Here is a 26,502-nt window from a genome sequence, read left to right as displayed (position 1 = left end):
AAAATATTGGACGACATTGTTATATATTTTAATAATCAAATTCAATTTTTTTTTTTACATGGTTATCGGAAGTACATGACCTTTAATCTTGCTCCGGCGACAAAAGTAAGGATGTTTTATTCGATGTCAAGCTCAATTTAAACAAATGCATTAAATTTTCACATTTGATGTAAATATCAAATTTCAAAAGCTATTAGAATATCAATTCGTCGAAGATTTAGGACATAAACGAAAGCGCCATTTTAATAGCTTTCTTTGGTATGATAATTCCTCTAAATGTTGATATCAGGCATTTAGTAGCTTTCAAGTACAGATAACTGAATCGAAATAATAAAAAGAAATAAAACCAAATAAAATGGTCTAATTTTGTTTGATGCATTTTTAACTAAATGAACATTCTGTAAACTTCTGATCCCGTGAACTCATAGCAATCATAATTTATCGGCGACTATCATCTCAAAAATATCTACTTTGGACTAAGATCTTCAGCGGCCAATTGCCTTGAACACCATGGAGAAATCCAAGAAAGTATGCCCCAACCAAAATTCAAGTGAAATTTAACGATCCAGCTTCGAAGAGAGATTACTTCCAGACATTCTGTAGAACAAATTGTAAACGCAATTTGATCACGCCAGTGAATCACTATCATCTCAACCGCTAACAAACTTATAAAAAACATACTCCGACCGTCTGCTGGATACAAATGATCCAGATGAAGCATAATCTAGATAAGCTACAGTTTCAGAAGACAGATTCCAAACAGTTTTAACAAGATGATTCAACAAGTCTCAGATACTGACAAAATCATTGCACCATCACATGATACCCTAATCCACCATAAGCTCAATTTGGAGAGACAACTGCAGTTTAACAACTGAACAACCAGGAAGGTTCAGTAGCGAACATCGAAAGATGATGTACGCCCTCCTCTACCAGGTCGATCATAAGGCCCGTGTCTTTGCCTGAAACTTCCACCACCGTTGTAGCGAGCAGGCCCACCAGTCCCGTATCTGTCACTTCCACCGCCACGTGGTCCATCCCGATCATACCCACCGCCGCCCCTTGGTGCTGGATCTCTGTCGTAGCTACCACCACGAGGAACATCCCTCTCATAGCTTCTCTCCCTGTTGTATCCACCGTGCGGGTAATGATCAGGTCCCCCTCGATATCTATCACCTTGGAATTGATCACCTGGAGGCCCATATCGATCATTGATATGTTTATCACGACCACCACCATAGCGGCCGTCTCTGCTATCAAATCGATCACGGTCTCCATAGTGACCACCGTCGTAACGATCATCCATGTAGCGGTCACTATAACGACTGTGTCCCCCTCGGCCATCACTTCCTCCACCAAATTTGGCATGAGAAGAAAAATGGCCATCACTGCCGCCTCCAGCAGAGGGGCACTCGCGCGCCCAGTGTCCAGGACGACCACACTTAAAACATTCATCTGTACGGCCTGCAGGTGGTGGCCCATCACCGCCACGATAGCCTCCTCTGCTACTGGACTTGTATTCACCACCATCATAGCGGCTGATATCTGTGCTCATCTTAGGCTCAGCCTTGTTCACAGAAATGACTCGCCCATCTAGTTCATTTTCATGCATTTGGCTAATGGCCGCTTCAGATGCACGTGCACTAGAGAATGTCACAAATCCAAATCCACGAGGACGGCCAGTATCTCTCTCCTTCATGATCTACACATGAGAATACTAATAAAAACTGACAGAAGTTTAGATGAAACATATTTTTATTCCTATAAGAGGTAAATAGAAAATAACAAGGTAACATGCTTGTTAAAGTTGGAAAAATTATCCAGGAAAACATGAAATAAAACCATATGACTATCTGGATAGTGACTGCATATACTAGGAATATAATTGGGTATTATCCTTGTAACATAATGTGATAGACCTGCAACTTCCAGATTCATTCATTCCATTTTTAATGCTAATGACGAAAATATACAACCAAAATTCTGCAGCATTACTATAGAATTCCATGCAAGCAAAGAAACAGGAGAAGAGAACATCATTTCTTCAAGAAGCAATGACATTTAAATGCATAAATATTAATTTTACATGATTGTTTTCCAGTTACAAATTCTGTTCAAATTAGAAAAGACAGCATGAACCGACCAATCATTTAGTTGGATGCATTAGATAAATAGAAAAAAAAAAATGTCCTCAATGTTTGAAGATGCACCAACACCATTTAAGAAACAGAAATAATATGAAGAACAATAAGATGCTATTTAGTCAATTCAATGATGACCTTACAAATGTCAACGTCATGTTAACAACCATCAATATACTCCACAACGATTCAATACCTGAATGTAGATTAATCCTCACTATTTATTAATTAAGAAATTCCGGCATAATATACAACAGGATCGATGAAATTATATTTTCATAGTGACATTAGATGAAGGGTAATCAGAGTATTGGGTTCCCACAACCAATACATAGACTTGAAGCCAATTAGGCAATTACAAGAATACTACTAACAAATGAGGATGCAAGATGTGATGAGACTATCCAATTATCACAGACAAAGAATGTAAACATAACATAAATACAAAAGGAGAGTAAAGAATGAAAAATGAAAACGATCAATCGCACTGAGATGCAAGATTACAGGTATTGGTAGCAATCGCTAATGTTATTGGTAATAGTGATATTGGTATTAGTGCTGGTGTCTGTCTCATTTCCAAGCTGCACTGATATGAATCAATAGCGACCATGACTACCAATGCTAGCACAATAATCATTATGCTATTTGTGCAGAATGAAAAAGCATGAAGAAACCTACCAAAATAAGCATTTCTTTTTTTACTCTAGAGATACACCATGCTAAATAGAACTCGTGCACATACATAACTAGCTATTAACGTGGAGAATGATGCATAAGTTAATGTGCAAAGATCATGTCACTTGTGCACATAATATAGTCTGTGAGTTTGGCAAAAAAAAAAAAGTTAATCCGAAAAAATTGCGTTTAAATTTAAGTGGATGTAACAATGCCACTAACCTGTTAATGGCATATGATACTGATGAAGATCCATCACCACATATGTTACAAACACAATGTGATACATTCAGACATCTGAGTAATCTTTTATTGTGAAACTCAAAAAAATGCTACATGTATAGAATCCATGTAGGTAACTTCTTCTACCCAATATATACATCTGTTATGCATTTAAAAGCATGTCACATGTAAATTCTTCATCTTGAACCCAGTGAAAAAATTCTTTACAGAGCAGTAAAACAAATTGGGTATCGGTCAACAAAGTGCACTGAAACACTTCAGATGATCTTTTGTAAGTCTGATGTGGCAAACAATGAGTTGATTGCCTTAATTCTTATGCTGTGCCAATCTTAACACAGATCTTCTGACATGGGGAGCAATAGATAGCAACGCAACTGCCATATAAATTTGCCGCCTCAAAGTCTCAAACTGATTCACATTGATAGATTATCCAGCAGTTCATCTTAAACTCATAGGCAATACTGCTAATGGAGTGCAACTACTTATGATGAATTAGTCTACTGCACGCACTTCTGAATCTCATTCAGGTCTATCAAAAGACTAGAAGGAGTGCAAACACCAAAAAACAGCTTTTGTCAATGAAGGGTCATTAAGGGATTGACCAAACAACTAATCTAGAAACACTGAGCTATACAGGAATACTTATGGTGGTATTAAGCACTCCCCATATCAATCATATTTGGCCATGTGAATACAAACTTCTGACAAGTCCCAAATGGAACAGCATACTGAATGCATCTAGATAGGCTAGCCACAATAAGTCAACTGATTCACATTTACAGGTTACTGAGCAATCAACCTTAAACACAAAAGTAAAGAAGTACTAGCATTGCATAAGAATCAATCTAGCATATGAAGGGGTGAGCAGTTCTGGAATCACGATCATGTCTCTCAAACTAAAAGGAGTCTCAGATTGAAACAATTTCCCTGATGATACAAATAGCAAGAACAACTTTTGTCATCAATGGTCATTAGGGTTGCCCAAAGTAGTAATCTAGCAAACAAGAAAATACATTGAAATACCATTAGTGGTACTGTGCTGTGATGTTCATACCAGTCCCATGCTCTGATGTTCATACCAGTCAAACTGACCCATGTGAATACAAACCTCTGACAAGTCCTAAATGAAGCATCTCATAAAATGAAGAAGAACCAACTGATTCTGGTTAGAAGACTAGTAACATCTAAAAGACCAAAATGGAAAGAAAGATACAATGAACTTGTAAAATATGCAATTTGATGCAAAATGCAAGTTAGATAGGGGAATCAAGATAAGCATGATATAGACAGACATGTTTTTCTGTTTGGGTAATCTTCTAAGGCTTTTAGTTTAATGCAGTAGCATTTGGCAGAAAGACTGATAACAGCATCTAACAAATTGGATGCTCAGCAACTGTCCCTTTCAACCGTCAGCTGGTGCTTGTGGTTGCTGCTGTTTTAGTCAACCTTTTAACCTTCAGCTGTTGTTGTTGTTGTTGTGTATTGTTCTGTTTTAAGACAGGAGGCACTGATCCAATCAGAGTTACGAAGTACAACCAATCAGAATTAAGAATGCCTTCAGGTAAGCAGTTATCATTTCTATGCCTTTTCCAACTTCAGTAGAATTCCACATTATTTTCTTTCCAATAGTGATAACGTTACCAGGTACCCTCTTCCACCAACTTAATTGTATGAAAAGTTTGATTCTAGTCAAGAACTTAAAGGGACATGTTAAGCCTCGTCTATACAGAGCTTTTGCATAGCCCTCTCCATTTGCACTCCCAAGTCACTGTAACTGACATGCAATCTTAAACAAGGATACAAGGGGGGAAACCCAAACAATCATTGGCAAATAAGTGGTGACAAAGTAGTTGCAATCCTTCTGCGTGCTGAACACTCAAGCAAACCTGCACCTGATTGAATATAGAAATCTAAGACAAAGGACGTGGCATTTATTAAACATTGGCCATGAATCTGTGAGGGAAAAAAATAGAGCATCTCTAGGAAGCCAAAAGATACACCCTCATAAAGAATCGGTGGGTATTGTAGCTACTGAAAACACTTCAGTCAGTTTCTCAGCATAAAAAATGAAGATGAGAGATATGAACATTATGCTACACTATCTAGCTAGCAGAACAGCCAAATCATTAGATTGAGCATCTGAAATCTGGCATATCCTTTTCGTGCATGATATTAGATGACAATAACTCAGTAAGATCAATATCACATTCTTCACTGTCAACTCAAAATGCTTGCTTGACTGAGCACTTCATTAGCCAAAAGATCATAATCTATCATCTGAAGGCAATCCATTAAGCACTTAACAACAACAGTCAAAGTTTCTACGACCTGCAACGCAGTCTACTGAACAATAATTGTGCATCTCAATCTTGGTTTGTTTCTGAAAATTTCTTCATAACATCAACACCCATACCCAAAAATCAAAGAACAGAGCTCAAGCTATATCTTCAAGGCTACCAAGGAGTAGAATCTGCTATTTAAATTTTCAAAACCAAGTGTTGCATCAGCTAGAACAAAACGAAACATATGAATGACAGGCTGCTCTAGACAGATTAACTAAAAGATTGTCTATAACTCACTCATTTCCGAGATTAAAACAACCCTCTTCTGCATGCCACCAAGCATGAGAAAATAAAACAGGCATCTTTCAGATGGACTGACTAACTTGGATGAGGATTGAAATCGTGAAAACTAAGTAGCCAAGGCATCTCACCATGTCATGTAAGTACTTGTTGAAAGATATTTAAAAAATTGAAGAAAAAAAGTTAGATTCAGGGAAGAGATCAAAAACTTGCTATATGTGAAGTAAACGTTGAAAACATAGATGAACAGACATAAAATCAAGCAGATCAACTAAAAAATGTCATGCAACTTTTTCCAAACAAGAAAATCTTCAATCTTTGCCGTTTCCAGATGGTTTGTATGTTCATTGGTCAAAAATATCTGTTAAGGAAATCTTGTCGTCAGCAGAAACTCCGTAGAAGGTTATTATATATAGTTGTACTAAAAAGACGCCCATTTAACTCAAGATTCAAGACACTAGTGAAATGCTTTCGTCAAATTTACTTCTCCAGAAAGGAGAAAGAATTGTTTTTCCCTCAAAACCCCTTCCCTGGGAGTCTTCAAGTTCCCTTCGCAACTAACTAAAGCACGTTTTTCCACAGATCCTTCGATTGCCGGACGAAGGAACCGAATAGCCGAAAATTTAAAAAACAAAAATAAAGAAGAGATGACGATTATACTTGGGCCTCAATAACCTTCCCAAAGCGGCTGAACTCCTCCTCCAGACGCCGCTCCGTGGTGTGCCGCGACAAGCCTCCTACAAAAATCCGGTTCTCTTCCTTCACCGACATTGCCTGTATGGATCCTTCCTTCAGACAATCTGCCGAAAAGAATCACAGAAAACCAAAACGACTTGAAATTTGTTGCCCAACGTCGGTCCCGATAGCGGAACCACAGACGGCGAGAATCGGAAACCCTACCTACCCACCACGAAGAGATTCGGCGAGATAAACCTAGACGCATAACAGCCGGACACTTTTTTTTATGCGTCGCTGAGGTTATGGAATAGGATGCCTCGCGGTTCACTGATGATTAAGATGGTCCACGATTGAGTTCATTTGAACTGTGTAACAAATTAACTTTTAATAAGTCGACCCAAATATAACTTATACTTTTTATAAGTCCAAATATATTATTTGATAATAAATTATTAAAATTTTATAATATATATAATTAAACTTGTTATATAAGAGTATTTTACAAGATACTAATTATTCTGAAAATTTATTTTGATAGCAGAATTTAAAAAAAATATCAAAAAATCAGAAAATCATCTCTAAATTTAATCAATTAAAATTAATTTAAAATAAAAAATAATACTGTAATAGCAATAAATAAATATTTATATAGTTTTAAAATTCTAATAATATAAAAGATGATAATAACTCTAATTAATCATAAAAATTATTTAGAACCTCTGAAAAATTTTAAATGATATATTTTTTTGTATCTAAGATTAGTTAAGGATTACATCCATGAGTCAATCCAAATCCAAAATTAAAACTTCTAATCTCCTATATAAAAAAACAATCAAAAAATGATAAGAATTGATTAAGAAACAAATATATGTATATTTTTGTTGAAAGTTCATTCCTCCTTTTCGATCCATCTATATTTTCCAGATTTATTTGATGAGCCGATCTATAAAATTGGACCGTCCATCTCTAAAATTTATTAGATGGTAAGAATTGAATGTGTGTGTATATATATATATATATATATATATACACACGAAAATGATATCCTACGCGATAGATTCGTGTGCGCCCGTGCGTGACACCGTCGACCCACCGTCACTACTGCCGCCCCTCGTCACGTCGTCCGACCACTGTTGGGCGTCAGTCAAATCATGATCGACGCACAGCTCGCCGGCGTTTCATTTGGCGTCGAATTTCAAGCGAATAGTGATCGGAATCCGACGTAATTTGGTCAGAAACAGTCAAATCACGCACCTTCACTGCGTGCCATTTGTCAACGGTGATCGGGTCGAATTACAGCTGAATCGCGACCGGAGACCGGTTGGGGAAGGACCAACGTCAGTCCTTTCTCGATCGGTCTCCAACCGCCACGACAGTGGCCGCACCGACAGCGGCGCGATCGGACCGAATTCCAACTGAATCGCGGCCGAAGACCGACCAAGGTGCGACGCCGACCCTTCCTCAGTCGGTCTCCAACCGCGATTCGGTCGGAATCCAACCCAATCGCCGTCGACAGTGGCCGCGCAGTGGGGGGCACGTGATTTGACTGTTTCCGACCAAATTACGCCGAATTCCAACCACTATCCGATTGAAAATCTGACATCGGATAAAACGCCGACTAGTTGCGTGTCAATCGCGTCCGAGAAAGAGGCCGGCAGTGGCCGGACGATGCGGCAAGGGCAGTGACAGTGGATCGGCGGTGTCACTCACGGGCACGTAGGAATTTATCGCGCAGGGTATTATTTCAATTCAGAAGTCACTTGGTTTGTAAGCCCCGGCTGGTCTATTCTTCTCAGTCCTCACAAAGAAGCTTAATGGATTCCTCTCCTTCAGTTTTGAGTCATCATTCATATAGCAAGAAGAAGATGGTTATCATTATGGGAAAGTAGAGACTTTGCAGAAATGCCTAGAGAAGCCAACCAATGCTTCCATTCTTACTGTCCAGTTCACAGTCCAGCGAGTTTTACTAAATTAACGTCTCAAGCAAGGAAATCTTAGTGCAGGATCAAAACTTCCACAGTGATATATAAATCGTTCGTTTTCAGTGCCTAAACTTATAGAAATTTACCAATATTTTGTTTCTCCATCTAAATCACGAGGAACTGCGGCATGGCATCAGTTTTGAATGGCAGTGAGAGAAGTACTGAAAGCGCCCATGCATATTCTCTCGCATCACTTATGGCACACTTTAACTGCTCACGTTTTGATGCAGCTCTGCCCGCATTCAATTCTTCAGTTCTCTCGCCTTCTTAAATCCCTCCTCCCATCTACTCCCTTCTTGAACAACAGTTGGGCGAGCCACTGGAGAATCCACCAATGGAGGTTTGGAGAGGGCAAACTGGTGCAGCCATGAATCTGGCTTTTGTTGCTGTTGTGTTGGCTGCAATTGTGAAAGCCTCTGTAGGGCAAGGGCTGGTCCCTGGTGTCATGATCTTTGGAGACTCCGTCGTTGATGCTGGTAACAACAACAACCTCGCCACTCTTGTCAGGGCCGACTTCCCCCCTTATGGAAGAGATTTTGCCCAGCACACGCCGACAGGAAGGTTTTGCAATGGCAAGCTTGCAACTGACTTCACCGGTACAGAACTCTCTAGTTGTGATCGCCATGAATGAACAATCCTTTTATGGACAGAAGAAGTTGCTAGTTTGAACTTTTTTTCATTTCCATGCAGTTGAGAACCTCGGATTCACTTCGTATCCACCAGCCTACCTCAGCAATGAAGCTACAGGAAACAATATCTTGAATGGTGCCAACTTTGCCTCTGCTGCGTCTGGATACTTGAACAGCACTGCAAACCTCTATGTCAGTGCTTTCAGATTTCCTTTCTTGTTTATTTCCATAGCTAGTATAATGGTTCTCATAAGAAAATGGTTCTCCATTGGCAGCACGCAATCCCTCTAACCCAACAGGTGCAGTACTACAAGGAATTCCAATCCAAGGTGGAGAAAATTGCCGGGAGAGAAAGAGCAAGATCCCTCTTCAGCGGTTCCATCTACATTCTCAGCGCTGGAAATAGTGATTACCTCCAGAACTACTACATAAATCCTTTGCTCGGTGGAACCTACACCCCTGATCAGTTCTCTGACTTGCTGGTGCAATCTTTTACCAGTTTCATTCAGGTGCAGTCCCTGCAAAACTTCACAAAGAAGAAGCATTTACATTTACATAGACATATTTGCCTCAAGGATCAACATGCATAAAAAAAAAAAAAAGAAGTCAGAATAATCTACATACTGCATCATTTTTATCCACTCCTATTTCTTCATTCAAGTATCAGAACATATCAGTTAGTTTTGTTAAGCCATACAATATGAAAAAAAAATAATGAGGATAGCAAAACAATCAGCACTATCTTACAGGCATTGAGAGGTATTGTTTTCTTGAAATAAACTGTCAGTTCAACTTAATAAGGAGATTAAGAGTTATTGTTTTCTTGAAAGAGTAAATCAGATATATCTATCATTAAGGAGTAGCAATGCCATTATAGCTACCATACAAAACCCTGATTCCTTCAGCTTATAGGCATTTATGAATCATTCATCACTCATGACACTGACAATGAACTGTTGCGTGGATCAGAGTGTGTACAATTTGGGAGCCCGTAGGATTGGTGTGACATCTCTACCACCAATGGGATGTCTTCCAGCAGCAATTACTTTGTTTGGTGGTGGCAATAATGGCTGCGTGACACGACTCAATAACGATGCAGTTGCTTTCAACAAGAAGATCAACATGGCCGCTGAATCCCTGAGAAGAAGTCATGGTGATCTGAGGCTAGTCATCTTTGACATCTATAGGCCTCTCCTGGACTTGATCAACAATCCTGGGAACAATGGTATGCACACCTTGAGAATGATTTGGAGCACATTACCATTATTTTTTAATTCACTAAAAAGTATGCAAAAAGTTTCATCGACAAATTACTGACAACCATGTTGATTTGGCCCCAAGGTTTCTTTGAGTCAAGGAGAGCTTGCTGTGGCACAGGGACAATTGAGACATCACTTCTTTGCAATACAGGAGCACCAGGGACATGCAGCAATGCCACTGGCTATGTGTTTTGGGATAGTTTTCATCCCTCAGAGGCTGCTAATAGAGTCTTGTCTGATGCTCTACTGCTCCAAGGCATTGATCTCATCTCATAAGAAATGCATGCAAGCTTTTCGCTTCTATCAAGAATCTACTTCTAGTTTCTAATGAAACTCATCTAGAACTACTCAATTTAGCTTTCTTGTAGCATTGTTTGTTGAAGTGGTTGTCTTAACCACTATTCTCAGAGTGATTCAGCTTTATCAGAGCTTTGTTAGTTTCTAATGAAACTCATCTAGAACTACTCAATTTAGCTATCTTGTAGCATTGTTTGTTGAAGTGGTTGTCTTAACCACTATTCTCAGAGTGATTCAGCTTTATCAGAGCTTTGTTGTCTTGTCTTAGAAGGTGGTTAGCTTAACCACTATTATTAGATTTGAGCTACTATTGCTTGCTATTCTAATGATTTTGCTGGTCAATATATGCCGACCATCATTATCAACTTGGGTTTAATTCTCACTAGGCAAGAACAAGCTTGTGTTCCAGCCAAATAACCAAAATTTGTCTGTTTCCACACTGGCTCTCTAGATTCCACAACTTAAACTTGCGTTATTAATCTACTTGAAAGCAAAATTAGAATGAGAAGTCTTACGCTAGAATAAAGGAAAAAAATCCTACTAGCAGAAGAAAACCATAATGTCCTTTGCATAGCAAAACACACAAAGTGGCTGATACAATATGGACAGTCAAGAAGGATGATGAATAACCAAGAGCAACAAAATTGCAACAAGAAAAATGAACAAAGGGAAGCTTATTTTTGTTTTGGTGTTGCACCAGGGCTCCAAGCTTAGTATGTATAAATGGCACAGGATCAAAAAGACCAAGGGAACAATTAAACAAACTTTGAAGTGCATTTGCATATGGATTAACTTCATGACATTTGTGTTTATCTAATTTTCTTTTACAGATTTGCATTCTAAACAGAGAATATATCAAGCACAAGGCATTTTTAAGAATTATGTCTTCTTGTGATACATGTGAATTAATTTTCCAAATATAACTAATGCAAGTTTTAAAACTCGATCATAGGTTCCCATTTTTTAAAGATATCTTTGCCAATGCATTGTGAAATTTCATGTGCTTACAAAAATTAAAAAGATACCTGAGAGCTTGCAAAAGATTTTATTGTCATGCTGTAGTGTGATTAGATAGGATGAACACGAAGGCATACGAAGTCATGGCTAATTGGAGGAGAATATAAACTCATTAAAAGATGTGTCAAGAGATAAAATTCAGTTTTCCAAACAATAAGCATCATGAACAGCTGATAGTCAAATGCACGCATCAGCATGATCAATGATCAAGTTCTTGATATTTAGAGATTCAGGCATTCCGTGAATCACCAGAAGCTCTCATTGAGCATGTGGAAATTGAAACAGCCATTTGCTGACTTCTACCTTAATTATTAATGCACTGCCAGAAGTGTTGAAAAGAAAACAACTTTAATGTCAAGTATGCACGAGTTCTAACATTGAAAATTCATATATCCTGGAAAACTTTTCAGTGATACTGCATGCATCAGTAGACAGTAGTAATGGCATTACCAGTGAGGCAGCAGTTCTTGCAGCAGGCCAACAGCAGCTTCAGATACCAGTCTCATGCTTGAATGCGTGAGGCCCCCATAATAACTTCTGACTGGCCTGAGAGCAATAATATTGCCTGTGCTGAAATGTGATACCTAAACAAGGATACGCAAAGTTAATTAGCTATTTCCATCAATTGGAACTAAAAACTTGTGTTTATAAAAATGTTGAGGTGGATTGGTGGAACAGCAAAGATACGACAAGCTTGAGTGATACTGGATCCAAATCCCTCCAAGGACAGAGCCACAGCTTGTGCAGGAGCTGGAGGTGGTGCCTGATGAACTGCAGCACAGAAAGTAGTTGAAATTCAAATCTCTTCGTGTATTATTGCACCCGCTAGACCCAGTTAATACAGAGCTGAATTACAACAAACCTACAACACACTAACATGTTTCACAATGCAAGTACAACCATTAACCATGATCTGAACAAACATTCATATCACCACGACAAACTAGCTATAGAAATATGAAGGAAGAGTTTTGAACAGCCGCAAAGACCTCATGCGAGTGTAAATGTATTTTATACCGGCCAGAATTTTTGAGAATTGTAAAGGCTTGATCAGAATCATGAAACTTTGAAGTGAAACCTAATGTAGGGAATTCCTGATCAGCTGATTCATTCACTAACATTGAAGATATTAGAATATTAGAGCTATTGGCTTATCAATGCATATGCCTAAAGATCTTGGATGTAAAAAGTGTGTATTCATAAAATGACAATTAAACAAGCAATAGGACTTCGGTGAAGGCATCAATGACAATGACTGTGAAGTAGCAAGTAACAATACCTGGTACTTGGTGATGTAAACATCTGTGAACTGAGCGAAGATAAATACTAGGGATAGATAGTGACATTATCTTACAAGTTCTTAATTATACAACAAATAAACAGCTTTAAACAAAATTGATAAAAATGATTCGACGAAAATGGATCTAAAAGGCTAATATGAAAATAGCCAAAGGGCAAATGAACCTAACACAAACATTATTACCATGATCGCACAAGGAGAATCATGAGGATGGGGATGAAAGGTCACCTATGGAAAGAGAGAAGATATGACCACCACTACACAACTTCACACCCTCAGTAAAGACGCTTTACATTATCAAGACCAGGGATTAACTCCAATTGCAACTAGGATTTGGTTGAAGCCTCTAAAATTTTTCAGTAAATTGAAACTACCATATGCATTAGAAAATATAACTTACTAAGTCGATGAAAACCCATGAAACACTAAAGACTGAAGACGTGAAATTGTAGACCGAATATGTGGATGTGATTTAAACTGTGTATGCAAGGCCAGATCTAGTAAAACACAAACATGCCTCCCCTCGACCCAAAAACAATTCCAAGTCCATAACCAACTAAAACTCCAATGCTTGACTTGATTATAAGGCAGAATTACAACTCAAGAGTTGAGACAACTTGACACAAGAAGACATGATTCTGAAAAATAACTCGACCTTGAATTGAAACTCCGGTGTAGGCTTGAGTTCTGATTCCAATAGAGGTTAGGGAAGATGTAAAGATACCTAAGAAGACTAATGCATGTGCGATGCCAGTTGTAGTCGTGGTGAGTTGTCAATCATCGCCTCCTACGGTAGAAGAGTAGAAAGCTAAAAAAATAACTCTCACAATCTGAATTGATGCATATTTGATGCTCAATTCCAATTACTAAGTTGGGACTGCATGCAAAAGTGTCAAGTCTGAAAGCAGATATATGTGTGAATTTAGGGACATAAAACATCAGCTACAAGTTCTTGCAATAACTGAGCTAATACAATTTCTCTATCTTTATATAATTCATACCCATTTTGTCCCAGAGGTCTTTGAGCAATGGTGCACATTGAATTAACCTAGGTGACCTCACTGAATTTCACTAAATTCTGTAAATGAACAACATGCACTTACATCAAAAACATTTCCCTAAATAACCATGATGTTTTTTTTTATTTTGACAAAGTTAATACGTTTAGGGTGAGTTAATACGGTAGCCAAAGGACAGCATAAAAACAAAGGGCTTACGCTAGATCCCAAAGAGTAAAATCTTTTAATCAGCTTTCAGCTAATTTGGAGTCAAAGCTCATGTCCAGCAACTGCAGCTGTCTGACATCATAAGTCTTGACTAGTCCACAAAACCTCAGGAACTATGTGGAAACCCAGCTAGAACCCCGGCTCAGTGCCACACCTCTTTCCTCCATTAACCTCCTCACTCTCTCTGCCTCCTCAAACTTTCCAGCACTAGCATATATGCTGGCAAGCAACACAAAATTGCCTGCATTGTCTGGCTCAATCTCAAAAAGTTCTCTGCCAGCAATCTCAGCGAGCCCAACTTCTCCATAGCTGCGGCAAGCTCCAAGAAGTGCCCCCCAAGCCTTGGCCGTGGCCTTTCCCGGCATTCCCCTGATGACCTCATAAGCCTCCTTTAGTCTCCCTGCTCGGCTCAACAAGTCCACCAAACATGAGTAATGCTCGCTGCAGGCAACTAATCCATAGACCCCAGTCATGACCTCAAAGTACTTCAAGGCATCATCGGCAAGGCCAGAATGGCTGCAGGCTTTCAGAATGCTTAGGAACATGATCTTATCTGGCCAGATGTTATCCAACTCCATTAGCTTAAACACCGACATTGCAGAAGCAGCACGCCCATGCAACGCATAGGCTGACACCATGGAACTCCATGAAACCACATCCCTCTCCTCCATTTGTTCAAACACATTACGCGCATAGGATAAGCAACCACACCACGCATAAGCTTCAACTAGCCCACTACCAAAGTTCAAATTTGGATGGATTAGATTCCTGACGGCAAACCCATGAATCTCTTTGATAAAATTTGAGGCTCCAATGCCAATACCAGCAGGGAAAAGCGCCAAAATTGTGACCAGGTTGGGCTTTGTTCCAGCACTCTGCATCTTCCTACACAACTCAATGGCTCGAGATGGACCTGAAGCTCCACCAGACTCCGAAAGAGCAGCAATGATACAGTTGTAGGAAGACGCCGTAGGCTGCACATCCATGAGCCCGAACAACTGGAGCGCACCAACGAGGTTGTTTGAGCGGCAATAAAGAGATATCATGGTGTTCCACACGATCACATTTCGTTGGGAGCAATCGTCGAACAACTTCCTCGCATCAGCCAAGGAGACACATTTACCATAGCAATCGACAAGACAAGAAGCAACATGCGGACTATGAAGGAGGCCGGAGTTGACGGCGTGTGCGTGGATCGCACGCATGAATAGGGGAAGGCGAAGGGCAGCAGCAGATTTGAGCACGAGCGGCAAGACGTAAGGGTCGAGGTGGAGGTGGGGCGAAGCAAACATCTTGGAGAACAGGGCAAGGGCTTGATGGTGCCTGCCTTGCTTCCCCTCAGATGCCAAAAGCTTGGTGTACGCTACCAACTGCCGGTGATTGTTTGGCCGCATCGAGGAAGAAGAGGTCCGCTGCCGATGGAAATGTTTTAATTTTTTAAATAATAAAATTTTAAACGCTCTGATTCTCCTTTTTTTTAATTAATTTTATTTTACAGTGACGTTTATAAATTCGAATGTTATTTTCCAAAAGAACCACGCATCTCACGTGTCAAAATCTCACGCATCTCTTTCTTCTTCAACAATCTATCAGAAAAAAAATTCGACACGAATCTAGTTTAAATTAATTTAGATTTTCTCACGACATGATCTCTTGCCTTTGCCAAATTTAGCCAAAAGTCTTCATTTTGACTATGCTTTCTTGGTAGCCAAAAGTCAACCGACATCTCTTGTATCGATCGCATCGTCGGCCCATTTGCGTCGCTCTGGCAGAGATGGACCGGCATCGTTGGATGCTTTGAACAGGTTGAATATTTTTTTAATAATAATTTTACTCGATGTAATTTAATACGAGTATGTAACACGACTTGTCCGTACCGGTATAAACAACATAACAATTGCTATATAATATCGCGCCTTTCTCACTTTCTGCTTAACGAGCTTGAGCTCAAGCGCGCATTCCTCCCACGCGCGCGCGCGCTCTCTCTCGCTTGCCCTCTTTCTTTCGTGCGATTGCTTTTGCCTGTCGTATTCTTTTCTGGATCCGCGACATGGAGACCGCGATCGCTCTCAAGGCTGCCTCCCCGGCGTATTTCCTCAAGGCAGCTCGAAGCGGGACTTCGAAGGACTGTAGAAGACGACAGGTAGAGCACATCTTCCGATTCGATTTCGTTTCCTGAGTTTTTCCACCGAAAGTTGGGGTTTTGTGTTCTCTCACGCATTGTTTCTTCCTTTTAGTTTTCTGTGAGAGCGAACGGAGCAAGCGGCGATGGGAAGATGATGAGAATTTCTAAAGAGAAGAATGGGTGGAAGATTGATTACTCGAGGGAGAAGCCGGCAACCCCTCTTTTGGACACCATCAACTACCCTATTCACACGAAGAATCTCTCCACGCAGGTTATTCGATCGCTTTTCTATCGAAATGGGTCGAACAAATTGCCATTTTTTTTGGACTAATTTGTCGTAAAATGTATTCTTTGTTTCGTATGCTTTAGGAACTGGAACAGTTGGCCGCGGAGCTTAGAGCAGAAATTGTGTACTCTGTGGCCGAGACTGGTGGGCACTTGAGCGCTAGCTTGGGGGTGGTAGACCTTTCTGTGGCTCTTCATCATGTGTTCAATACCCCTGAAGACAAGATCATCTGGGATGTAGGCCATCAGGTCAGTAAAATCAAAGTTGTTCTTCAGTTGCAGGAATATATACAATTAAACCAATATGATAGAAGTTGGGCACTAACAGGCATACCCTCACAAGATATTGACGGGAAGAAGGTCGAGGATGCACACCATCAGGCAAACCTCAGGGCTCGCTGGATTCCCCAAGAGAGATGAGAGCGAACATGATGCCTTCGGTGCTGGTCATAGTTCCACAAGCATCTCCGCGGGGCTTGGTAATTAATTAATTAAGTTGCTTCATCTTCTTGTATGATGCCACAACTTGTTTACGGCAGGAATGGCTGTCGCAAGAGATTTGCAAGGGAAGAAGAACCATGTTATTGCAGTGATTGGGGATGGAGCCACGACTGCTGGTCAAGCCTTTGAGGCTATGAACAACGCTGGATACTTGGGCTCTAACCTTATTATTGTGCTCAACGATAATAAACAAGTTTCACTTCCTACTGCTACCCTTGATGGACCAGCATCTCCAGTTGGGGCACTCACCAAGGCCCTCACCAAGCTCCAGTCCAGTACCAAGTTCCGAATGCTCCGCGAAGCAACTAAGGTAGCATGTTATTTGTTCTTGCTGAAATATAGCTTAACTCTTTGTCTCCCTTCAACCTTCACCTATGAAGAGAATTGAAGTCTCTCTACCTCACCTAAACCGCTACTTGTTCCCCAAATCCTTTTCTTTTTATAGGTGTTAGGGATTGGCATGAAATAGGTTGTTGATGTAGTTTACTTGTCCATTCAGAATGTCACCATCCAAATTGGTAAGCAAGCGCATGAGATAGCCGCAAAGGTTGATGAATATGCTCGTGGAATGATGAGTGCCCCTGCGTCTACATTGTTCGAGGAGCTTGGTCTGTATTATATTGGACCTGTAGATGGGCACAATGTAGAAGACCTGGTCGCCATTTTTCAGAAAGTGAAGTCCATGCCGGCTCCTGGTCCTGTCCTTGTCCATATCGTGACGGAGAAAGGAAAGGGATATCCCCCGGCTGAGGCCGCTGCAGACAAGATGCATGGTCAGAGTCTGTGCAAGGCTCTTTTCTTAATTTTCCATGGCTCTTACAGTGGTCTTGTTGATGTTTCATGCTACAGGCGTTGTGAAGTTTGACCCCAAAACTGGGAAGCAATTCAAGACGAAGTCACCTACTCTTTCATACACTCAATACTTTGCAGAGTCTCTCATCAAAGAGGCCGAGGTTGACGACAAGATCGTGGCTGTTCACGCTGCCATGGGAGGTGGTACGGGGCTGAACTATTTCCAAAAGAAGTTTCCTGAGAGATGCTTCGACGTGGGAATTGCAGAGCAGCATGCAGTCACCTTTGCTGCCGGTTTGGCAGCAGAGGGCCTCAAGCCTTTCTGCGCCATTTACTCCTCTTTCCTGCAACGTGGTTACGATCAGGTGGTTCACGATGTGGACTTGCAGAAGATTCCGGTGAGGTTCGCACTCGATAGAGCTGGCCTCGTCGGCGCTGATGGTCCTACACATTGTGGAGCCTTCGACATAGCATACATGGCCTGCTTGCCCAACATGGTCGTGATGGCTCCAGCTGATGAAGCTGAGCTGATGCATATGGTGGCCACAGCAGCGGCCATCGACGACAGACCTAGCTGCTTCAGATTTCCTAGGGGCAATGGAATCGGAGTGCCCCTGCCTCCAAACTACAAAGGCACCCCTCTCGAGGTGCACTGATTCCCTCAACTGCTGTTCATGCATTGTCTGTCTTTGACAAAACTAACACATTTGATTTGTTTTCGATAGGTTGGAAAAGGTAGGATTCTGATGGAAGGAGATCGAGTTGCCATTCTTGGGTATGGTTCCATAGTGCAGACATGCTTACAGGCTGCTGACATACTCAAGACCCATGGAACACTTACCACAGTGGCTGATGCTCGGTTCTGCAAACCCCTCGATGTGGAGCTGATAAGAAGGCTGGTGAATGAACATGAGATACTGATCACGGTAGAGGAGGGCTCCGTCGGTGGATTTGGATCGCACGTCGCTCACTTCTTGAGCTCCGGTGGTCTTTTAGATGGACGCCTTAAGGTAAATCTCTCTCAAACAAATCTGATCACAAATCATTTGATCGAGTACTGATCTCATTTGGATCCTCGAATGCAGCTGAGATCTATGGTTCTGCCAGACCGATACATCGACCATGGATCGCCTAAGGACCAAATCGAAGCAGCTGGACTTTCTTCCAAGCATGTTGCAGGGACTGTCCTTAACCTTTTAGGCAAGCCTAAGGAAGCATTGCAGCTCCAGTGAAGCTGCCACACCATTCATTATCAAAGTCTTGTTTAAGCTTATAAACCTGTCGACAAGAGATCATAACTAGTTTAAAATGAAACTATAAGTTACAGTGGTCAAAGTTGAACAATATATAGCTTCCTGTAATTCACAGTAGAATAAGCAAAAGCTTCCCAAATACTAATAAGACAACAGCTGAAATTGACTGGCGTCGCATCTCATGCTATTTGATCAGTACCATTTTTATGGACTTCATTTATTTTATTCTACGTGGAATATTAGACAACATAAAAAAAAGACCATACGTTTTACATGAGACACAAGCCTCATCAATCAGACATGAAACATGATTCTCAAGATAATTATTTATTTATTGAACTATTTTTATAATTAGATACACATAAAAATGAGATAAAACTTTTAGGATGTATCTATCAACATCCTTTTAAACTGCGTTTTGATAAGAATTGCCAGTGAAAGTGAAATGTAATTGTTTATGTGTTAGAATACAATTAAAATCTCACATTAAAAATATGAAAAAAATTATAAGGTTATAAAATAGAAAATATCTCATTAGAACGACCTTTTGGATAAAGTTCAAAAATAAAACTATAAGGGCGTGAGTCCAAAGTAGACAATATCGTATCGTTGTAGAGATATATATGGATTTCATCGGATCTAACAGTGGTATCAGAATGGATCCATATGGTGGGAGCTCCTATTAAGAGGTCCGTTAGGACCGTTAGGGGGCGGGTCCGTTGAGATCCGTACCAATAAAGGGTTCGTTAGGACCGTTAAAGAGTGGCTCCCAGTGGTTCTTTGTTTGAGGGGTAGATTGTTGGAATATAATCAAAGTCTCATAAAATATTGAAAATATATGAAAAAAATCTAACAGTGGTATCAGAGCGAATCCATGTGGTAAAGGCTCCTAAGTCCATTGGGATTGTTAAGGGGTCGGGTCCGTTGAGATCCGTACTAATAAGAGGGTCCATGTTGTTGGACCATTAAGGGGGCGGATCCATTAAGACCCGTACCAATAAAAAATCCGTTGAGAACCGTTAAGGAAGAGTTCCCAGTGGTCCTTTGTTTAAGGATAAATTGTTGGAATACAATCAAAGTCTCACATTGGAAATATATATAAAAGATCCTGAGATTATAAGATGGAATGAGAATTTTGGATAAATAAAAATAAAACATAAGGGTATAAATCTAAAGTAGTTTTATATCTTAAAATAAGATAGAAAATATTTCATTGAAATGAGACCTTTTGGATAAAAATAAAACCAGAAGGTCATGGAAAAATCAAACATATCCATAAACGGTTGTAGAGATATATATAGATTTCTTGGATCTAACATTATGTACTCTTTTGAAAGGCAATAAGCATGCTTAATAAATTGATATATCAATCCACAGATCCAAACACGCGACCTCTAGCGACAAAATTTACGGCTTCATGGGGGTGAGGAGTCCCAAACTGACAAGCAATCTTTGTACAGCATGCAGCAAGTTTTCATGCACTCATGAAAGCGTACAATCAGACGTACAAATGAGATTCATAGAGCTCCTCGTTCAAGCAGGGCGACATGATCTCCTCCTCGAGCATCTGCAAAACCCTACTCATGGAAGGGCGGTTGTCGGGGTTTGCATCAGTGCACATTGCAGCGATGTCGAGGATTGCTTCTACTGCTTCAGCATCTATGTTGCCGCACTTCTGGTCGACGATTTCATCCAAACGGCTCTCCTCTGTCAGCGTATTTAACTGCCAATGCATAGGCATTCAGCCAAGTTGAGCAGGGAGATGGTTTATTGGCTAAAGAACAAGGAATATAAGTGTTTTCATACCCAGCCAACAATGTTTAATCCTCGTCTCACAAAGGATGGATCTGTAGGCCTTTTTCCAGTCACCAACTCCAGCAACATGACACCAAAGGAATATACATCTGATTTATGTGTTGCGAGTCCATTTTGGAGGTACTCTGAGAGACAGGAAAAAGATTGTTATTAGTTAACAACTAGAGAATGATTCATACTGGTACTGCATTTAGTGGCAGTCTGTGGTGTAGTTCAAACTAATGAGTTTCTTGAATTTGTTACACATCAAGTACCTCTTCATCAGAGTATCCTACCTATGAATGAGTATTTCATTTTGAAAATTATACTGTTTATGTTGCTGTCTTAATAATTATACTGTTGAGGATTATGAAGGGGCAAGTAATTGTCAAAGCTAGTAGAAAACCTGGTGCAAGGTAGCCAAAAGTGCCTGCGACTACTGTCGTGACATGTGCATCGCCATCTACAAGCAATTTAGCGAGACCAAAATCTGATAGATGAGGCTCCAAGCTCCTATCAAGTAAAATGTTGCTGGATTTGAAGTCCTTGTGAACAATCCTGGGAGTGCAATCGTGGTGCAAGTATGCAAGTCCTCTTGCAGCGCCAAGAGCAATCTTCATCCGTGCATTCCAATTCATTGGGTGCTCTTCATGACTATCTTCTGAAAAAGAAACGTTCAATGAGCTAAAAAAAAGGGAGCATAAACCATGCCAAATAGATACACGATAAAGAAGAAATCTTTTGTAAGGGGAAATTTGAATAGATAGAAGTGGATCTAGATTATCTATTTTGTACCACAAAGAGAGTTAACATGGTTTTCAAGCTCATAATCACCAGAAGAAAGATAAACACGTTGAGAAACTTACCATGAAGGTAATGGTCTAGACTCCCCAAAGCCAAATAGTCATAAATGAGAAGTCTTCCAGATGGCAGTCTACAATAACCTCGAAGATTGACAAGGTTGATGTGCTTGATGCTACCCAAAATCTCAAGCTCCCTCTCAAAAATCTCATCCGATATCTCACGGTTTCTATCAATCTTTTTAACAGCAAAAACACTATTATCATCCATCACCATCTTGTAGACAGTACCAAATCCTCCAGAACCAATCATATCATCTTCATTAAGTAGCTCTAGCTTTTTTATAATATCCTGGGATGAATATGGAAGGTTTCCATGGAAAATATCAAGCTTGGTGCCTGAACAGAAACAAATTGAGCTAATAAGTTATGGCATGATTGACTCAGATTAGAAGGAATTTAAATGGTAGAGCATACCACCATCTTGAACAAGTTGTTTTTGCACTTTAACATAGTTTCCAGCAATTCTTTCCTTTCTTGATAGTAAGCAAATCCATAGGAATGCAAGGATTGCAACTAATGCAAGGGCCATGGTAGTGACAGCACCAATTATGATACCATTCAAAAAATGCGAAGATCTTTTTGATGAAAATGATGCTAATTCTGGAAATTTTTTAAGGGTGTTAGTTAAAGATGAACTAAGATCATTATGAACCAATGGTAGGCAAGCACCCTTTGTACTATTTTGCATAGAAAAATCAAATGGATGGAACAAGCATCAAGCACAGCAGCTCCCAGCAAGAGGCATTACTTTTGTGCTTTTTTTAGACATACCAGGAGAAGCGTAAGCATCAGAATGTGGTAGCACTGCAGGAAAGCCCAATGTACCAGTGCCACGACAAACTTTATGAACTTGCAAACCACACAGTTCCAAATTCCCAACAAACCTGCACTAACTTTCCTTCAAAATTATCATTTAGATACTTGAACTAAAACATCAAAATAGTAGACACTTGTGTAATGAAAAAAAAACTTCAGTTGCCTTAGTAGAAAACAATTGGATAGCATGTAACAATTAATGGCACAAGCCAATGAAACATCAGAGAGAATAGAAGAGTTACTCACGAAGTGCTTTGGAAAGTTCCAAGGATTCCAACGGTTGGAACCTCGCCAGACAAGAAATTTGTTGATAAATTTCTACAGTCAAAAAAAAAATCATAGTCAAAGAGTTAACTCTGCAACAACAAACTGCTGAGCCACCAATAATCACATGAAGACTCACAAAAATCGTAGTTGGTTCAGACGGCCAATAGATGGAGGAATTGTGCCTCTGATCAAATTGCTTGACAAGTCCCTACATTTTTTTACATCAAGCTCAAGAAAACTGATTAAAGGAACAACTACATAACAAAAGAAAACAAGGGAATGTAAAAACTACAAGATGGTAAGGTGCACAAGTTCTCCAATCTCAGGTGGAATGTTCCCTTGAAGGTAATTAGCTCTCAGATACCTTGAAAAATAAATAATGTGACAACTTCATGCAACAATATCTAGTAAATTCTAATTACCAATAACTATAATCAATAAAATATATATATATGAATAGAAGAAAAGACATACAATGCTCTTAGGTCAGTGCAGTTTTTTATCTCAATTGGAATAGGACCATGCAAGCTGTTTTGGTGCAAAGCCCTGCCACAATGTAAATTTCATCCTTGTAAGAATTCCTTCGCTATAGCTACTTGAGATTGGAAATTTCATCATCTTCAGTACTATCTCAAATCACGATCAAACACTAGCAAGGGAAATGAAATTAAGAAAGAGTTTATTGAAATTAATATGGTGATCTACCAAATGGTGGTTCACACTTCAAAGTCCCCTTGTCCGGGATTTCATATTTCATGTTACATCTTTTCATGTTTGTTTTTTTGTCAGAATCACCATGCCTTCAAAGGTGTTCTAGTAGGGAAAAATGGAAAATTGTGCTTACAATCTGTGAAGCCTCCGAAGCCGGCCAATGCTCGGGGAGATGACGCCACCGAGCTGCATATAAGGTAAGTCACTGCAATGGAAATAGGAATCGGTAAGGTAAACTTCCAACACATACAAAAAGACAGAGAATCTAAAATACTAATACGGATACATAAAAATAGCATATACGATAGAACAGTTACATTGACCGGACGGTGAGGTCGGAAGGGTGGCAGGAGACGCCAAGCCAGGATGAGCAAGGGTGGGAATCGGTAGGCCGCCAGCTCCACAGCAGCTGCTTGGAGTCGTTGAAACCCAGCTTAAACTCCAGAAGAGCCTCCCCTGCCGAACCAAACCAAATCCACCCGTCACTATCTCCCCACCGGATCAAACCGTAGAAAGGAGAGATTTTTCACCATCAGGAGTCAAGGCACGGGCGAAGGCGAGAAGTGAAGCGAAAATCCACCATGGAGCGGCGCCATTGACGGCAAGTCGCCTCCTCCCCATTCAGAGCTTCCTAGCTTCGATTTGGGGAAAGCTCAGGAGGAAGATGAGAGTACAAATTAGGGGTTACAGGGGATTTCTTTCGAATTCTTTTCAAGATAAATGATGGTAATAATAAGGAGGAGGAGGAGGAGGAAGCAGGGTGGGCCCATGTCGGAAACCGTGCAGCAGCGTAGAATCTCAATTCAAATCCAGGAGTGTCCGTACAAATTTATTAAATATTGAAGGGTAAAAAATAATTCAAACTTGAAATTTAATTCATTTCATTCATAACTCCTTAAGCATTAAATATTGAAGGGTTTGACTTATCGTTGACTCGGAGGTCTTGTACGTGTACCACTTCGGCCAGCGTCAGAAACATCATGCTGCCGGCGAGACTCCTCGTGTTCTCCGGGAACTGGCTGTAGCAGAACTCGACTTGCCTGATCATGGCGAATGCCTCCACCAGCCCGGCAGCCCCATCAGAACCAGCTGCGGTGGCGACCAGAAGCTCGACATGGGCGAGACGGCGTCGGTCGCCCCCGGAGCACTCGAACTGCGAATTAAGCGCGAGGCTCCGCCGTAGCTCTTCCACCAGACCGGAGACGAGCATTGCTATAACCACGCCGAGGATTAAGCAACGTAACTGATTCTGATGTCCTCGTTGTCGCAAATGATTACATGAGCACATGATCGCTTACCTATAACGTAAGGCATATTGGTTGCCCAGCCTCTGTGGTTGATCTTCACTTCTGCAACTGCACTGCCGTTCTCCTTCCTCTCCATTGATTCCTACGATCTCCTGCCAATCCTCTCTGTTTAGACTACAGTATCAGGCATGCATGGTTTAGACGACACTATCTCACCTACAAGTGTATCAACGCCCACCTCTCATGTGGTCATGCTACATCAGTCAAACTAAACTTCTCTGATTCTGATGTCGTCACGAGTCATGGAATTGTTTAGCCTCTGGCGAGTGTCTTTCCTTCTGTTTATTTGGCCGCAATCCGCATCTATCGTCGAAATCTCGACTGAAATCTCGTGGCGCCATTTTCGTGTGTGACTGCACTAATTTCTCCATCTTGTTTTCACATATTTGGCTTTGTCGGAACTGAACTCTGACTTAGAAGTTTGTTATATATCAAACTTCTTATCCAATAATTTAAATGAATTGAATTTATACTTATTAATCTATTTTAAGATTAGTTTAGGTGGATTGTCCCGCTTGGATCTATGATCCATGTGGATCATTCCTCGATGATCACGAATTGAGAAATTTATTTTTTCTAAATTTTAAAATAAAAATTAAAAATTTAATCAACTTGTGAGTTTAATTTATCTAATCCACAATCAAATTTAAAATTTTTAATATGTATATATTTTTTATTTTTTTATGAACTCGTCAACTCAATCCATCTAATCCGCGCGCAACCCGAATATATATAACTTGTAATCTGCTTTGAGCTGGGTTGGTTAGAGATTTTTGATGGATTAATTCACTCCATTATGAGTTTGACTTAGTTTGATCGTACTATCCAAGACAACCTTCGAGGAACATTTAAATTAAAATAAAAATCCATTTTTATGGTGATTTTATAAATGATAAAAACAAGAAAGAACGCTCATTATTTAAAAATAATGAGAAGAATATTATTTTACATATGAAAACAGTTATATAAAATTATAATTATTAAATATATAAAATAATTATAATTTTATAATTGTTATAATATATCTGATCAATTTAAAATTTATATGAGAAAACATAATAATAATAATAAAAATAATACTTATTTTATTTTATAAGGAATAGATGATGTTCCGATTGAGAACTGCTTCAGGACACGTCACCGGACCTCCTCGTTGCTGGCTTTGAACAGTGGATGGCGCTGAGGGCGATAACAGCTTTCAAATCGCCTGAGACTTTGCGGGAGGCGATGATGATGACTTCAGGGACGACCTGCCAACACAAGGAACGTCAGTAGGAAGGCCAGGGGATGCTCTGGCGCGACCACTCCGACACTCAAGTCAGGGGCGAAGAGGAAGAAGATGAACAATAGAGAAGAGAGTGAGAGTTCGCCAGAGGAGAGAGATACCTGCAGAGTGGAGTGGTCTTTTAAGGAGGGATGAGCGTGCATACCTGTTACGTCATCATTTAAGGAATGTCTCATCATGATTAATGAGGTGGCAGGAATAATCGAGTTCCTTGTCTTATCGCCGGTAAAGTGTTATGTTGTCACTATCCGTGCAGGCAGCAGAGGGATAGCATTAATTATTGGGGGCGTGGGCTTGTCAGAAATCATGATGAAATATACCGGCCAGGGCACTGTAGGTGGTTTGATAGATCCCGCGTGCTATCAGTGACATGAGGCAAGGCCTCCAGTATCTAAGTGCTTCTCATGTTCGATTCGGCTAGGTTGGCTGCCGAATGGGGGGATTCGGCCGGTGGGTGGCCGAATGGAAGGATGC

The 26,502-nt window shown here is 40.3% G+C and overlaps 5 protein-coding genes across 7 annotated transcripts; 2 read left to right on the top strand and 3 right to left on the bottom strand.

Annotated features, from left to right (window-relative positions):
* Nucleotides 1-606: 606 nt before the first annotated feature.
* On the bottom strand, nucleotides 607-6,562 carry LOC141843140 (glycine-rich RNA-binding protein RZ1C-like). 3 transcript variants are annotated; one of them, XM_074731175.1, is made up of 3 exons: nucleotides 6,542-6,562; nucleotides 6,302-6,441; nucleotides 607-1,702 (listed from the first exon to the last, which is right to left on the bottom strand). In XM_074731175.1, exons 2-3 carry the CDS (start codon nucleotides 6,410-6,412, stop codon nucleotides 893-895), a joined length of 921 nt encoding a protein of 306 aa, XP_074587276.1. In that variant the 5' UTR covers nucleotides 6,413-6,441; nucleotides 6,542-6,562; the 3' UTR covers nucleotides 607-892. The 3 variants fall into 3 exon arrangements, with proteins under 3 accessions (XP_074587276.1, XP_074587277.1, XP_074587278.1); XM_074731176.1 differs by having other exon boundaries at nucleotides 6,546-6,560; XM_074731177.1 differs by lacking the exons at nucleotides 6,302-6,441; nucleotides 6,542-6,562 and adding an exon at nucleotides 3,039-6,229.
* Nucleotides 6,563-8,635: 2,073 nt separating this feature from the next.
* LOC141843282 (GDSL esterase/lipase At5g03810-like) lies at nucleotides 8,636-10,465 on the top strand. The gene is made up of 5 exons (XM_074731344.1): nucleotides 8,636-8,897; nucleotides 8,992-9,122; nucleotides 9,206-9,439; nucleotides 9,900-10,155; nucleotides 10,272-10,465. The coding sequence occupies exons 1-5, from the start codon at nucleotides 8,636-8,638 to the stop codon at nucleotides 10,463-10,465; spliced, it is 1,077 nt and encodes a 358-aa protein (XP_074587445.1).
* Nucleotides 10,466-14,010: 3,545 nt separating this feature from the next.
* Nucleotides 14,011-15,426, bottom strand: LOC141843696 (putative pentatricopeptide repeat-containing protein At1g03510). Its single transcript, XM_074731747.1, has one exon. It carries the CDS (start codon nucleotides 15,421-15,423, stop codon nucleotides 14,143-14,145), a length of 1,281 nt encoding a protein of 426 aa, XP_074587848.1. The 5' UTR covers nucleotides 15,424-15,426; the 3' UTR covers nucleotides 14,011-14,142.
* Nucleotides 15,427-15,985: 559 nt separating this feature from the next.
* On the top strand, nucleotides 15,986-19,151 carry LOC141842912 (putative 1-deoxy-D-xylulose-5-phosphate synthase 2, chloroplastic). Its single transcript, XM_074730900.1, has 9 exons — nucleotides 15,986-16,172; nucleotides 16,267-16,425; nucleotides 16,524-16,688; nucleotides 16,768-16,918; nucleotides 16,979-17,250; nucleotides 17,440-17,713; nucleotides 17,790-18,379; nucleotides 18,458-18,742; nucleotides 18,818-19,151. The coding sequence occupies exons 1-9, from the start codon at nucleotides 16,080-16,082 to the stop codon at nucleotides 18,962-18,964; spliced, it is 2,136 nt and encodes a 711-aa protein (XP_074587001.1). The 5' UTR covers nucleotides 15,986-16,079; the 3' UTR covers nucleotides 18,965-19,151.
* Nucleotides 19,152-20,483: 1,332 nt separating this feature from the next.
* On the bottom strand, nucleotides 20,484-24,077 carry LOC141842941 (LRR receptor-like serine/threonine-protein kinase FEI 1). The gene is made up of 13 exons (XM_074730935.1): nucleotides 23,967-24,077; nucleotides 23,754-23,892; nucleotides 23,570-23,641; nucleotides 23,200-23,271; nucleotides 23,018-23,089; nucleotides 22,862-22,933; nucleotides 22,705-22,776; nucleotides 22,414-22,526; nucleotides 22,057-22,242; nucleotides 21,646-21,978; nucleotides 21,186-21,440; nucleotides 20,792-20,925; nucleotides 20,484-20,708 (listed from the first exon to the last, which is right to left on the bottom strand). The coding sequence occupies exons 1-13, from the start codon at nucleotides 24,055-24,057 to the stop codon at nucleotides 20,484-20,486; spliced, it is 1,836 nt and encodes a 611-aa protein (XP_074587036.1). The 5' UTR covers nucleotides 24,058-24,077.
* Nucleotides 24,078-26,502: the final 2,425 nt, after the last annotated feature.

This window comes from Curcuma longa, chromosome 12 (assembly GCF_044706935.1).
Source record: "Curcuma longa cultivar G26 ecotype Majalengka, Jawa Barat chromosome 12, ITB_CL_G26_1.1, whole genome shotgun sequence".
In the NCBI taxonomy this organism is placed as follows: Eukaryota; Viridiplantae; Streptophyta; class Magnoliopsida; order Zingiberales; family Zingiberaceae; genus Curcuma; species Curcuma longa.
The sequence above is the reverse complement of the archived record's forward strand: the minus strand, read 5'-3'. Positions and strand labels throughout refer to the sequence as shown.